General features: G+C 34.1%; 1 protein-coding gene across 1 annotated transcript in view; it reads right to left on the bottom strand.

Annotated features, from left to right (window-relative positions):
• Window positions 1–214: 214 nt before the first annotated feature.
• The window catches only part of PURG (purine rich element binding protein G), a 35,650-nt gene continuing 21,180 nt past the window's right edge, over window positions 215–14,684 (bottom strand). The window contains exon 3 of the mRNA XM_045821166.1: window positions 215–996. Within this exon, the coding sequence (XP_045677122.1) occupies window positions 850–996 (147 nt within the window). The 3' untranslated portion in view covers window positions 215–849. The remainder of the gene's footprint in view (window positions 997–14,684) is intronic.

Below are 14,684 nucleotides of genomic sequence, written 5' to 3'. Positions count from 1 at the left end.
TCAACACATGGTAAGATCAACTTTTGGTTGATAACACGAGGGCCCAGTAGAACTGGTTTCTACTTTCCGAAATCTGCTTTCTGAAAAATAATTAAGAATCCCAAGTAACCACACATATAAACCAGTTTATTAGATTGTCAGGGATACTTTGAGACGTATTCAAGTGATTTTATTTCACTTCATATAAACAGAGGAAGGGGAGGAAGTTGTGAACTTCAAGCTTTGATCCGCATGTGTGCAGTTAGCATCCACCAAAGCACCATTGGATATGGGAGAGTTAGCACCACAGGAGTTTAGGACCTAACTGTTGACATGCATCACTGAAAAACCTGCAACATGAACATGGAAGGAGTACATGGGATGGTCTATTAGAAACAATACAAGGCCATTTATGATTTGTTTTCATACAGTACAATACAATCACCAATCAATGAGAACCTTTGAAGTACAATACAGGACAAAAAACACTTTGTACCCTGTTAACACTAAAGCAGTCACAGATTTAAAAACATGTTTTGTGTGAGAGGTAGTGGACTGAAATGATCCCTCCTCCTTGATTTTTAAATTCAGAGTTATATAGTTACATGATCTCTTAAGAAAGTATTTTCAAATTTATGTCTATTTCAATGCTGACAAATGGTTTTTTGAGAACTGAAAGGCTTGATGAATTCAAAACAAAACAAAAGGAAAAAAACCTGATATAGTCAAGAAGACTCCAGTGTGGTGGAAGATATTGCACGTAACATCAATTTGAAAAGGATGTCAGTGGTGTTGACACTTGTCTTCCCTTCCGTGGAGGAATGTCAAGTACAGAAGCCTTGCATTTGCGATGAACTTCGTTCATTTCTTTCACTCAGTGCCTTTGTTCTGAAGTGTAACATAACAGACATTCCTTATTCCCCAACTTTTTGTAGTGTCATAGGGCTGTTCCTTATGCTGGATTTGACAACAGTGAAAAGGGCTGATATTCTCTCTGGATTTAGGGTAATTTGTGAGCTAAAGAAAAAATATTAATTTAAATTTAGCATACGTGAAATTTTAAACAGAGTTTCACTATTTTCACAGTACAAACCCATAATGAATATCATTGAAAACCTTTCTGTTAGAAAGCATGTAACAAACACTCAATTTTAAGTTGTGTAAGTTGTGTCTGGGCCAATTTTGGCATATTAGCAGATTACTGTATAAGAAATGTATAATGAGAATAGATGCAGGTATATTCAGATCTCAATGCATTGATGTCAAGGAAATATATATTTTTAGTCACCAAGAGAAGAATATACCCTGAAGCATCTATGTAGACACATAATCAATGATGTGTCTACCCAACTTCTAATTCTGGAATAGTGATAACAGGGTCAATTAGAAAAAAGTACTCAAATACAGTACGGCAGCAGTTTTATGATGTATATATTTAACAGCAAAACATCTTTGAAAATAGATTCAGTACTATACGTTGAGTTTACAATTCACCATTTCTATACTTGTAATACATGCATTGATTTGTTTTCCCAGTTTAGAAAAATCCCACTAGGACCAACATCTTTCAGAACAACAATCTAACATTAAACAAAACCTTCTAAGGAAAATATTTAGCATCACAGAAATCTGAGAAAAGTCTGTTACTCAGCATCACAAAATACTCAATAGATCTACATTTAAGATTGTTCATGCCGTGACATTAACACACCTTTGGGTTAATATATCTTATTTTAAGAAGAAACAAAGAAACGAACCAAATAATTGGCATGGAATTTATCTTTAGTCTATTCTTGGTAAGAGAAGACTGACCTCTAATAAACTTGACTCCTTCCCACAATGGTACCTGTGTATATGAGGCAGCATTTACATTTAATAAGACATTTATGTAAAACTAGTGATAGAAAAAGTGGCCACCACAGAGAAAGAATGAAAGGTAAGTAAAATTATAGACAAGTATTTATTTTTCCTGAAATGAACCGCTCCCAAACAAAAAAAGAAAGCAAAGTTGGTTCACTTTGAAATATTCTTCTGTGGAAAAATATTCTTGGGTAAAAGCTAGCCTATCCCTATAAATGTCAGAAAGATGTAAGTTTTCACTTGAGCAAAAATGTAACTTTTGAAAAAGAAGACCTATTTGCTTTCTCTGTCAAATCAAATCCGTTGTATAAATCAACAGTGATTTTCTGCAGAGGAAAGAGCTCCACGCAGCAGCATACCCACATGACTAACTTCGATTTGATCATTCACTAGCCATGGCTGACTAATGAACACAGAAGACACAGAAATGATACTTAATGTTTTAGGGTTACATAAAAAAAAAAACCAACTTGACTGCAACAAAATTGAGTTGTGACAAGTGGGCTTAATAGTTTTGACGGACCAACACTTCAGTACAAGGTAGTAGCAATTAAAAATATGATTTAAAAAATAAAAGCTGTCTAAAATTGTTCAGTGAAAAGGCCTTAAAATTTTACATTTTAACCTCAAATGATTGTAGACTTAGGCTAACAGTTTTGCCACTATCCCATCACTTTTGTTACTCGAGTTTTATTTCTTCATTGTTCATTGGTTATATTATGCAATACAATTTTCTGTGAAAATAGTTTGAATTATTACATTATATAAGAAGCTTTAGAAAAACACATATTTAGGATAAATTTGTAAAAGAATAAAGGATATTTTAGGGGATTTTAGACAAATTCTACACAGATAAATAACTAACTAGTTCAAGGTAATAAAGTGCCTTCATTTCCAGGTAATTAATTTTTCCCTAAAATATTTTAAGGCTTTATAACATCAGAAGTTTGGTAGTATATGGATTATGTTATTAATTAGCATTCTTTTGTAGTACTTACTTTATTTAATCTTTTAATGCATATTAGGTAATTTTAATAATTAGGAGCTTAAAAAGATAAAACTTGAATTGTAAATTATGAGTTCATTCTGTGAGGAGAGGAAAAGATGTATAATTTCTAAATGCTGTGTTTGTACATAAGACTCACATGTTGCTTCTGAACAATTTAGTTTGTGTCATAATATACAGCAGCCAAAGCCTCTCAAAAATGCAACAGAATTTTTAATCCCATGGCAAATGGGGCCATCATTTCTTTCATTTATATAGTCTGTTGTCTTCACATTTAAAATGATTGTGCATCCTCAAATGAAAAAGGCCATTAAAAATCTAACATAAATTCTTCAAACACAAGCACAATACTATTTTTTATTGCAACAGCTTATGTATAATCTGTATTGATGCCAACATCTAGTGTTAAGGCATTTATATTAGTTTTCATTTTGCTTCTACCATCCATGAGTGTGTCACAGTAAAATACTGGTACCCTCATAGAAGTATGTATAACAGCCATAATCATACAGAATTCTCTTGCTTCTTATCATCTCTCTTTGGAGGATATGAAGGTATTTAAGCATAGCTGTGCATTCAGTTGTTTTAGCAGCTTCATATTTTAAGATAAATTATAACTATATGAACATCAACTTAATTTGTTATAACCACCACAAACTAATTAAAATATTTAAATATTATTTTTCAGGAACTTAAGTTATTTTGTCAGAAAATTACTAAAGTGACCTGGCTGGCGTAGCTCAGTGGATTGCGTGCGGGCTGGGAACCAAAGTGTCCCAGGTTCAATTCCCAGTCAGGGTACATTCCTGGGTTGCAGGCCATAACCCCCAGCAACCACACATTGATGTCTCTCTCTCTCTCTCTCTCTCTCTCCCTCCCTTCCCCCGCTAAAAATAAATAAATAAAATCTTAAAAAAAAGAGAAAATTACTAAAGTGAGGCACAAGATTAAATGGCCATGATACCTAAAGTGTTCTTCTAATTACCATTGGATTAATTTAAATGTTCCTAAAATTAAAGGTTTTTGAGGTTAGGATGAAGGAGGAAAGCTGAAACTCATTGCAAAGAATGGTTTAAATTAAACCTTTCAAATAATTAGAAAAATAGGAACTATCAGTAGCAAAAAAGTGCTAGTCTTAAAGTTGGGTTTGGTTTTGAATTTAAAGCCTAGTAAGAGTAATTCCTGGGAATTAAAAAAATATGGCATAAACTTTTATAATTGCACATTTCTGTAACAAAGTGCACAAGTTACCACATTTTTTTAAGTTACCACATTTTAAATGCACACAATTCTACTTTTCAAAATATAAGTATATATAAAGTTTTATCTTTTTCATAATAGTACAGTACAATTTCACTAAGTTGGCACAAATATGTAATCAGGACAATGAATTTTAACTTTCTAAATATAGTATAGTGTATTTTTTAAAAATAACTGTTAGAATCTTTGTCATGATGGGATTCAAATCCAAGTCTAGCCAAAGCATTCTCATAAAATCTGAAAACATCACGAGAGTTAATTTAGGTAAGTTTCAGCCATGCAATGCACAGACATATGCTTTAAAAACAATTAGTTTAGTTATCCTGTTTTAATCTAACTACAAATTATACATACTCTCTTTAATCACGGAACCTACAAAACATGTAATAAACTTGAGAATAGTATTAAACACTGAGGTTTCTAGCCTTAATTGCTCATTTCTATTAAGTATATCAAAAATGTTTGGGCTATTAATGGGCTATTAATTTTTATGCTTCTATCTCTTTATTGTAAATAGAAATGCTAAATGAAAATGTATACAGACAATATAATAAGAACAAAAGGACATTAGAGACCAAAGCACCAATGTAAAGAATAAATAAAATATTAGCAAGTGTGTAAAAGTTCTCCATATTAATACATTCGTTAAGTTAGGGAAAGACAGTAAAAATTAAGATCTTTTTACTGAGTAATAAATATGTTAATATATATATATTTTTAAAATAAGTGGCATGTATGTAAAGCTAAATTTTAAATATTTTTGTTGTTTGAGTATGTTGATGTTAAACTAGAGACATGTCTCATTATAAACTGAGACACCCCAAAATCATATTATTCAGAGAAAAAAGAGAACATAAGATCACGATTCTCAATGATGGGTCATATGTGTTCTATTACACCACAAGCTAATCATTGTGGTGCTGTACCTCATTTAATTAGAGTGAAAATGCTAATAAAAAAAACACAAAAGTGCTAATGTTAAAATTTGGACTACTTCATTGTCATAGAACATTCAATGACTATCAAAAGAGAACCCCTTCCTCTTCCTAGAGTTTAAGAATCTCAATCTTGGATATAAAGAATGATTACATAAAAGGATAGAAAAGAAATGTCCAATTTTATAAATTCTTTATCTTCTGAGGGTGTAGAATGGCATATAAATTTGTATCCTAGTCTTCTAGAGAATTAACAAATTTTAAAAACACAAGTAAAATTGGAAGGGACTAGGCATGATAAATTATTGATAATAACTTCCCCAAACACAGCACACTGACAGGTAAATCACAGAAAGGCTACATATGCATTCTATGTAATTTAACAAACCTTCTTAGAGTTTCTGAGTATTAAATTGTAATCCCTTGTTGGCAGGTAATAGTCTTGGATAGCGAGAGCATTTAAAAATTATTCGATAAAATACTTCAAATAAACATTGAAACACAGATTTTTTACCAGAAGCTGTAGACATGTGGAAAATAAACTCTATATGTGATATTCTAATCTGATTTAGCTAATCTAATACCCCAAATAATACAAGATCCCACAATCTCTCTTGGGAATGTACAGATCTCTTCCTCTCTTTGTAAAAGATAGGCAATTGTATTTAATTTAGCTTTTTCCTGGTAGCAGTTCTACAGAGATGACATGCGGACTAAACATACCTATGAGGACCATTCTTACAATAAAATTTAATCCTGTTTTGTATTGTTCAGCTCTTCTATAGCACTATTTATTTCCAAAATGGCCTGCAACTAATGCTAATAGTTATTTCTCAATGTATCACTATGAGGAAAGCAAATTAATAAGTTGCTTGTGCAGTAGTGGAGCTACACAAGGTCTTAAAAGATCTTATGTACCTTCTCTGCCCTGTAGGCAGTTATCTAGCATCGCCCTATGCTGTGTGTCTGTACCACAGGCTCCTTGGGGCCAAAGACTAGATCTTGTTGTCTGCTGCATATCCAGACCTAGCAGAGTGTTTAGCTCATGCTGCATGCAGTATCTGTTGAGTGAGAAATTAGACTGAAAACAACAGAACAAAGAACATACTGTCCCCTCTCCACCACCTCCCACCAAATGAAAAGCTGTACTTGCCCACTCTCCTTTCTCCATCACTGTAGGGTGGGTAGTCTCATTCATCTGATACAATAGAGTAGTATTACTCACTCCTAAATCACGATGGCAAAGGCCACATGGTATGTGTCCCCCAGAGTAGCAATGACATGATTGACTGTTACTACAATTACTTCTAAAATTTGAATTATTCATCCTTCCTCTTGCCCAATATTTACATTAAAAGTTGTGCTTCCACATATGATGGACTATTCTTTTCTTAAGCTAACTCAGCCATAAAGAATCAAAGAAATAATTCTCAGAGCTTTAATCATTAGCACGAATGTGGACAATATCAGAAGGGAATGAAAAGAATATACACATATACAGCAAAAGGAACTGGGAACTAGTGATTCTTCAATTTTTTTTGAAATTAGTGCAGAAAAGGCAGGATCCTTGTAAAGATAGTGATTAGTAAACAAAGTGAATACTAAGGTTAAACTAGATTATGTCAAAAGTGTCTCCAAGTTCTAAAGTTCCATATTGTGCAAATTGGTTCCTTCTGTGCTAAGATGGGAATCTGCACAGTATTCAAAGTATATTTCATTTTTAATTAAAAAAGGATAGTTAAACTAAAAAAGTTTGATGTTTTGGAACTTTTGAACAGTTGTTCACAGCTGTGAATATTAAAAGTTTTTCTATAAACCACTATTACTTCTTCTTTTGCAAGAATACCGTGTAAAGCCTTTTAAATCCCTACTGTATCTACTTAAATTATATCAGTATAATGTGACTATTTTAATGCTTTATAGTGTCAGCAAAATTAGTAGCTTGGAGTTTGCTCCTATTCCTTCTACTTGACATGAATGTGTGCCCTGAAGAACCAGCTTTACCTTCAAGGCCTCATTTCCAATTTCAAAGAGAGGAAGGTAACATTATTTCTTGTAAAAATTAGAGTTATGGTTTTAAACACATCAGTGGAAAAACAAGTGATTATGCTACTAAGTTTGAAATTCTAAATTGCTATACTGTCAGAAAAAAAGAGAACTATTAACTAGACCATTTTGACTGAGAAGCAACAAAAACATTATTAATTCCAAAAATAGGATGTGGAAATCTCATTTTTATTAGCAAGAACCATACATACTAGGAGAACAGATGATTTACTATTAGCTTTAATTTCTGGTAAGGTGGGACTTTCCAAAACCCTTCAAGCAGCGTGTAATCTGGAAATCAGGCTTATCTCCTTCTAACATTAAACTGATATCACCGCTGATACTCAGATGGGAACAAGGGCCATGGCCTCATTTTTCCACATGGCAACAAGCATTATCGGCAGTTATTTAAAATTAATTACTACAAATAAAATAACAATAAACTACTTACAGAATTCTTGCATGCTGCTTACAAGCAGTTAATCATTTTTATAGTTTAGAACATATCCCTGAAGCTTAGTATGGTAGAATTGTAAGTCCTCCTACAGGTTAAATTACACTGAGGAGATTCTCTTGGTAGTTCAAATGTAAATGCCTTTTGGTAAGACATAAGACTTAGGATAACTTCTACACTAAATCAGTCATGTTAAAGGGATGTTTCAATGCAGTATTTTTTAAATCATCAGAATGAAATGTGATCATGGTAAAATAATTTAGGGCCCTGGAAAAATAACTGTGAGACAGGAGAAGGAGAGGATGTATTTGGTTTTAGTGGTAGGCAGGAAGGCAAAAGAAATGAGAAAAGTGAATGAGAGGGATTGAGGGAATAGGAATAATCTGAAACTTTGTTAACATTCTCTCAGGAATCTGGCAAAAACTTCTTACTTCATTTGAGTGCCTTTTCCCATAGAACTGATATAACCATTGTAGTAACATCTGGGTATTCTTTCCCTTGCTGAATTGTGTATAAATACTGAGATGTTTACTCTCCATAAAGTTAAGAAAGTGCCTGCTGTGTGTGCCTTTGGTATATGCCATAGTGTTCTGGGATCTCTCAGTGGCTCTGTAGCTCCTTATTTTAGAATCTTAAGGTTGGATATGGTAAGGATTGGGATGGACTAACCAAGGGCCAGCTCGATCCTCTTTGTTTAGTTATGCCAAAATTCAGACTCCTTTTTGGTAAGAATAGAATTCTCTTGAAAAAGACAGTAGCAGAAAGTACAAATTCACCCTTTGGATGTATTGGCACACAATTTCCTATGGCCCACTAGAATCACAGTATAATCTTTGCTTCAGTTTATTGCCACCCCCTAGAATCTCAATGAATCTTTGCTTAAAATTGCAAAGTTTAGGTAAATTCAATGAGAACTTTCAGAAAAGCAAAGATACAGTCTGGATGTTGCTTTCTTTGTATCTATTCTTCTTTTGTTTATATGAATTATGAATCAAAATGAGTGTCTAATAATAATATTGAGTTCATAAGGTCAAGGTTGTATGATTTTAAGAGTGCATAAAACTATTGAGATAGCATCATATTAAAAAATAAAGTATTCCTTCCAGCATGTTTTGATAATAGAGATATCACATAAAGTATGTCCTCACTTGAAATTATTTTTCACTTTCAAAGGTCAAAGCAGAAATAAAAGTGAAGAAACAAGAATAGTTCTGTGGCCATTGCAACTGTTAAAGTGCGCTTACCTAATATTCTGTTTTTAATAGAATAATTTAGAGTCTCCCCAAAGAGTACCTCTTGATGCATATAACATTAATTAGGGTGGGAGAGTTGTTTGAATTTTAGGACTATTGTCATTTAACATTAATACTTGAGGATATTTTGTCCCCTCCATTATAACTACAGGTTTCTGCCATGACTTTAATAGTAGTATGTGTCAATTAAGCTATTCAGTGAAGATCTGCTTTTTTCTTGCTTGTTTTAAAAAAGTATCATCAATAAAAAGGAACTATTTACGGATAAACTGAACAACATGGATTATCTTAAAACTATTAGGCTGAGGTAGGGGTAGGTGGGTCAGAGGAATTGGAGGTGGGAAAATGGAGACGACTGTACTCTTGAACAATAAAAATACATACATACATACATACATAAAAAGAACTTGAAAAAAACTATTAGGCTGAGTGAATAAGGCAAAATGCAAAAAATACATGTTAATTTATATGAAATTCCAGAATAGACAAAACTAACTAATGTGTGGCAGCAGAAATCAGATCAGCAATGGCTTTTGGAAGTCAGAATGTAGGGGGAGTCTGTGGAGGTGTTGACTGGGAAGGTTATGGGAATTTTCCAGGGTGAGAAAAATATTCTGTCTTGATATTTATCAAAACTAACTGAATAGTATAATAATTTCATTTTATGTAAATTGTACCTTAATAAAAATGTTAAGCATTACTGCTCAACATGACATTCTTGCTGAAGCATCAGAGGTATCAGAGGTTGGATGGCATTTCTGTTTTTTGCATTTAAAAACTTATTTCTGCACACTGTCCCCGAGAGAGCAACACATCCGAGAATGGAGTCCATGCCTAACGACGTGCAGAGGACATGGAATTTATACCAGGGCACTGAACTAAAACAGAGTCATTTTGTTTGTTTGTTTTTACTGATGTAAAAAGAAGACAAATCCTTTTTCGGACATACTAAATGTACCAGTTCTAAGAAAAGATATACCATCTTATGTTGAAAAATTACCCTAGGACAGAAAAGGTTTTCCAAGTCAGATTTGTCATTGTGAAAATGCTAGTGTATAAAGGCTTAAAATCAATAGAAACTTGTCTCAAATGCTCCTTAAAAGTGAGCATGGCAGCATGGCCTCCATCCTTTTCTCTTTGTTCTCCAAGGAGGAGTAGATGCTGGTGAAGTAAGTAGTACTGAAAGAAGACTGATTAACTTGAAACATTTAGATGCCAAGGAAACAAAATTTTACCTTATGCTTCTGGGTGTATAGATCAAGAATCTATAGGGTATACCACACTTTAAAAGCACTTTAAATGCCAGTGATTGGGGCCTCATTTATGATTACCTCATCATTTCATATCTAAGGGGCCACATGTTCATCTGCTTTAAAGAGGTCACGTGCAGAGTCAAAATGTCTCAGGAGTTCCCAATTTTCTACAGAAATAACCTTATCACATTATCTGACAAGTCTAGAAATAAATAAGTAAAAAAAAATGCTACTGGTACTGAGGAGAAAAGAGTAATATCCTGAGTAGAACTTATCTACAAATAATGACAAGTATTCATGGGCAAAATTGAGACTGTAATCAAAAGTCAGATAATTGTTTCTCCAATTTTTTCTTTTCCTAATTCTAATTCAAACTCACCAAAGGTTTATGCTGTCATAAACCCATCCACATTACATACAAAGCCATTTTAAATATAGAATTTTACTAACCATCATCATCTCCACCCGAAATTTGAGGGGAAAAAAGAAAAAGTAAGCAATTTCCCTAGCATAATGCCTGGCCTGTGGGAGAAAACTCAGTTAAGTATTTGTTGCATAAATGAATGAATGCTTTCATTTCCCTCAAATTGCCATTTCCTACCTCACACACTGTCTTCTTATTGCACATTAAAAATTCAGTATGATTGAAAAGAAAAAGCACAGGCACACCCTTAATGAGTAAAAAAAAAAAGCATTTCTCTGAAACACTTAAGCCACACATCATTACAGCTGCGACTGCTACTGTGACACAGAAATCACATAACTATAAATTGACATAATTGTAAAACAGCAAAAAATTGATATGAGATAACCTATATTTTTAACTATATAATTTTCCTTTTAAAAACCAAGTAATGATATTAAAGGACATCATTTGGGTCTTTAGAGTGAACAATAAAAACTTGGGTAATTCCTAGAATGGATAGCTGAGAGATGTTTCATGTAAACATATCTGAGACAATGAGTTTTAAAGGTTCGTAAACACCAAAGGAAAACAGAACACCAAGTGGAAGAAGGCAGAAAAAATACAGTCCAAGACTCTGTGAAATGAGGAAAAGCTCAGTCTCAAGATGATGGTCTGCAAGAGCATCTTTACCATAGCAACTGGGCCTCAACCCTAACGGCCCCTTTACTATCCTGAAACCAATTATCAGAAAGGTAATTTCTTCAGAGTGATATTTCTTTAGAGTCAAAAGGAACCACAAACATAATTTGGTAATCATGTTTACAACTTTAAAATAATCAGGTGAAAAAACTCTTCTGGTTAAGAAAAATATTTTGAATGAATCTCAGATACTATCTCCCACTGGTTTGGGAGCAAAGAACCTACTTCGCCATGTAGAATGTGCTCCTGTGTATAATGTGCACCCATGGTTTTGGCCCAAAATTTCAGGAAAAAATCTTTTAATTTCTTAATTCAATTAAAAAAGTTCTAGGGTATTATTTTGTATACAGATGTTGTTATTGCTTTCTAGAGTTACACTTTTAACACATAAGCATAAATAAAAGAATTAAAAACATTTATATAGATACAGAATTAGTATGACCTATATATAATTCCTATTTTTCCCTAAAAAATTTGGGCAAAAAATTGCATATTATACACTGCAAAATACGGTAATAGACATTGGGCAGTGGCAGGACCACTTAATAAGGGCTAGTTCATGCTCTGAAATGACTTGTTAAATGATTTTGAACAGATCACATATTTTAAATCTTTTCCTATGTTACAAACTGCAGGTGTTACATTACTCCAAAGACTCCTGCAAGCAAAAAAAGAAACACCCAAATTTGATGGGAGATCTGGACAAGAAAATACCTACACCAATACAAGGAAACTGGTGAGTGGAATCCTTTTACTAGTAGGGGCAGTGGTCCCCAAATTAGGCAAACTGATTCATTATATCTTTTAAGAAGAGAAAACAAAGCAGTTCTGAGTTTCTCCAGCAATAAAATATGCTTCAATATTTTTCAGTCTGTGGACAGCTTATTCATTTTTCTTAGTGGTGTCTTTTGATGAGCAGAAAAATTTGATTTCGATGAAGTGTAATTATTTATGACTTTTTCTTTTATAAAGTCAGTGTTTTGTTTCCTGAGAAATGCCTGCCTACACAGTTGTGCGCTTTCATATTCAGCTGAAAACAGTTTCAAAAGATGGTAACTAGCCCACCCCCCTGGCCACTGCTGTGCCTGAGCATTCTCCTGGTGAAAGGAGGCTCTCTTCCAATTTCGTGTCAATTTTGCTATACTTTCTAGGGAATGGGTCCGTTTTACTGGTTGCAAAGAATAATGATGTCATTTAATTTATTAAATGCTTATTATGTGACAGAAACTTTCCTAACATCTCCATGTATCTTAAGACATTTAAGTGTCTTTAACAGAATTCTGGTTGACTGTGGGTTCTGTGAACCCTATCTGTTTTGTTATTGATCCATCCTCTGGACTCAGATGATTGCCCAGCACACAGTGAATCATTAATGATTAACCAACTGCATGCTGATTGAATAAACTCTCACAATAATTCATAAAGTTGTATAATTTGACTCCAATTTCACAATAAGTGACAGAATTTGGATTTGAACCCGGGACTAGATGACATTCAAGTCTGTGTTCTTTACTATTCTGTACTAGGGCCACTGAGACTGGCTGATAACTGGGGGTAGGGGAAACACCGCACCTAACAATACAGCCAAAATCATTGCTGTCGCTTAAGAGGGTGAAGGAAACGGATCAAAATTATTGTTGTTTTATTCCTGTCATAGCAAAAAGCAAATGTGGAACTTCTATTAAGCTCTTTTTTGATAATCTTAGGCATATTGATCTTTCTGTATCTGTAACTATGTGAGAATTTGTGCAGGTTAAGCCAATATGAAATTTTTATGGCCACAAAAATATGCAAACAAAAAATTCAATCAGCATATAAGAATTCAATCAGCATATAAGAATTTAGAGTTCAGCCTGCCAATGCCTCCGTCATGATACTACTAAACCATGGTTAACTGGGAAGGCCAGGGACAAGGTCATTTTATTTCATGGAGTTTCCTAGTCAACAGAGCTCTAACTACAATGCTCTATTTAACCCTATTGAAATAGAATCTGATTGCATCTTGAATAAATATAATGTAGTGAGCACGATTAGGTTTTGTGTGTGAATGAGAATACTTCCATGCTCTGGAATCTTCATGGTTAACAGCTATAATCGCAGTATAATAATGTGAAAAATATGTGGGTTCTTGAGTCAATGTGATAAAAACTCAGAACATCCCTTTCCAACTGGTTTTTGAAAAAGCCCACTTCCAACTTATTAAGTGATCATTTACCTCTGGTTTGTAAGAGTGGAGGGAAAACATTCTCTTGTTGATTTTTAATTATTAACTGAACTTACTTGCAAATGAAGTACTGTAGTTTTATCCTCTGAATTATCTAACTAGAGTGACATTTTTTGATGGCTGCACTGCAGGGCAGGTGCTATGACAAGGCTGTGCCAGAAGGGCAGGGAGGACTCTATCTGCATTCTAGTCATTGGGGTCAAGGTCTGGAAGGCCCCCTGAGGGGGAAGCCCAGGCTGTGAGACTAAATAGCGAGGAGGGGTCAAAGACTCATGACCTGAAGAGGAGAGGCTGAATCTAGGCAAGTGGTTTGTGTGTGCTGAGTACCTACATGATGCCTTATGTCTTCTGCCGGGCTAAAACTGATGGTTGTATGAGTGCCGAACTGAGGCTAAAGAAGTGTCAAAACCAGGAAAATACGTAGAATACATTTTAAAAAACTATTTAAATTAGCTATAAAAGCATGTATTTAATCTTACCAAAATCTGATTTGAAGTTTACCATTTCAAGTCTCCAGAGTGTTAACACAAAGGCTTCAATGAGCAGTGGGCGTTTTATAAACCTTGGTGTTTGATTATGTCATGAAGGGATCTCCGTAAGTCCTTTCACCTGCCTGGCCGTGCTCTCTCCATCTGTTCATTGAGGTTAGTGGTATTGAAGTAAACTAACCTAAGTCAGTATTCCCATCAGGATAAAATGAGATTCAATACGTGAAAGAATTTTGAAAAATATGTGAAATTATATGTGAATTATTAGAATTAAAATTTCATATTCTTTTTACACTTAATTTAATTAGAAAATATTTCAGAATTAATGGCCAGCTATGGAAAAACCTTCAGGACAAATGAATACTTTGTACCAGTAAGTAAATGAATTTACCCATTACTGGCTGTTCATTGCAGTGTGTCTACAGTGAAAACTATTACAATTTCGGACTTACTAACAGTCACGTTAGGATCAGGCTTATTTCATGTGGCTAAGACATTGGTGAAACAGTCACAGTTGAGAACAGTGATGGAGTTTTGTAAACCAGACATATGGACAGAAAAGGAGTTTGTGAAGATACTATGTATGTGATGAGAGTGAAATAAATGAACGTAAGGATGAACACAAAAGCCCAGGGAAGAGACAGCAGATATCCGAGATGACTGTCACTACTCCTTGCCTTCCTGATTCTCTCCCCAACTCAATCCCCCGTGCTCATGGGGCTTCACGGTCGTCTCCAACCCAGAGCTCAGGAAGTCATTACCACTTGAATATAGTAGGCACATGAGATGAAACAGAATTATTAGTTTCATCCTAGGACATC

The sequence above is a fragment of the Phyllostomus hastatus genome, unplaced genomic scaffold, assembly GCF_019186645.2.
Source record: "Phyllostomus hastatus isolate PE091 unplaced genomic scaffold, TTU_PhHast_1.1 phas_scaffold_46, whole genome shotgun sequence".
NCBI classification, from domain to species: domain Eukaryota; kingdom Metazoa; phylum Chordata; class Mammalia; order Chiroptera; family Phyllostomidae; genus Phyllostomus; species Phyllostomus hastatus.
The sequence above is the reverse complement of the archived record's forward strand: the minus strand, read 5'-3'. Positions and strand labels throughout refer to the sequence as shown.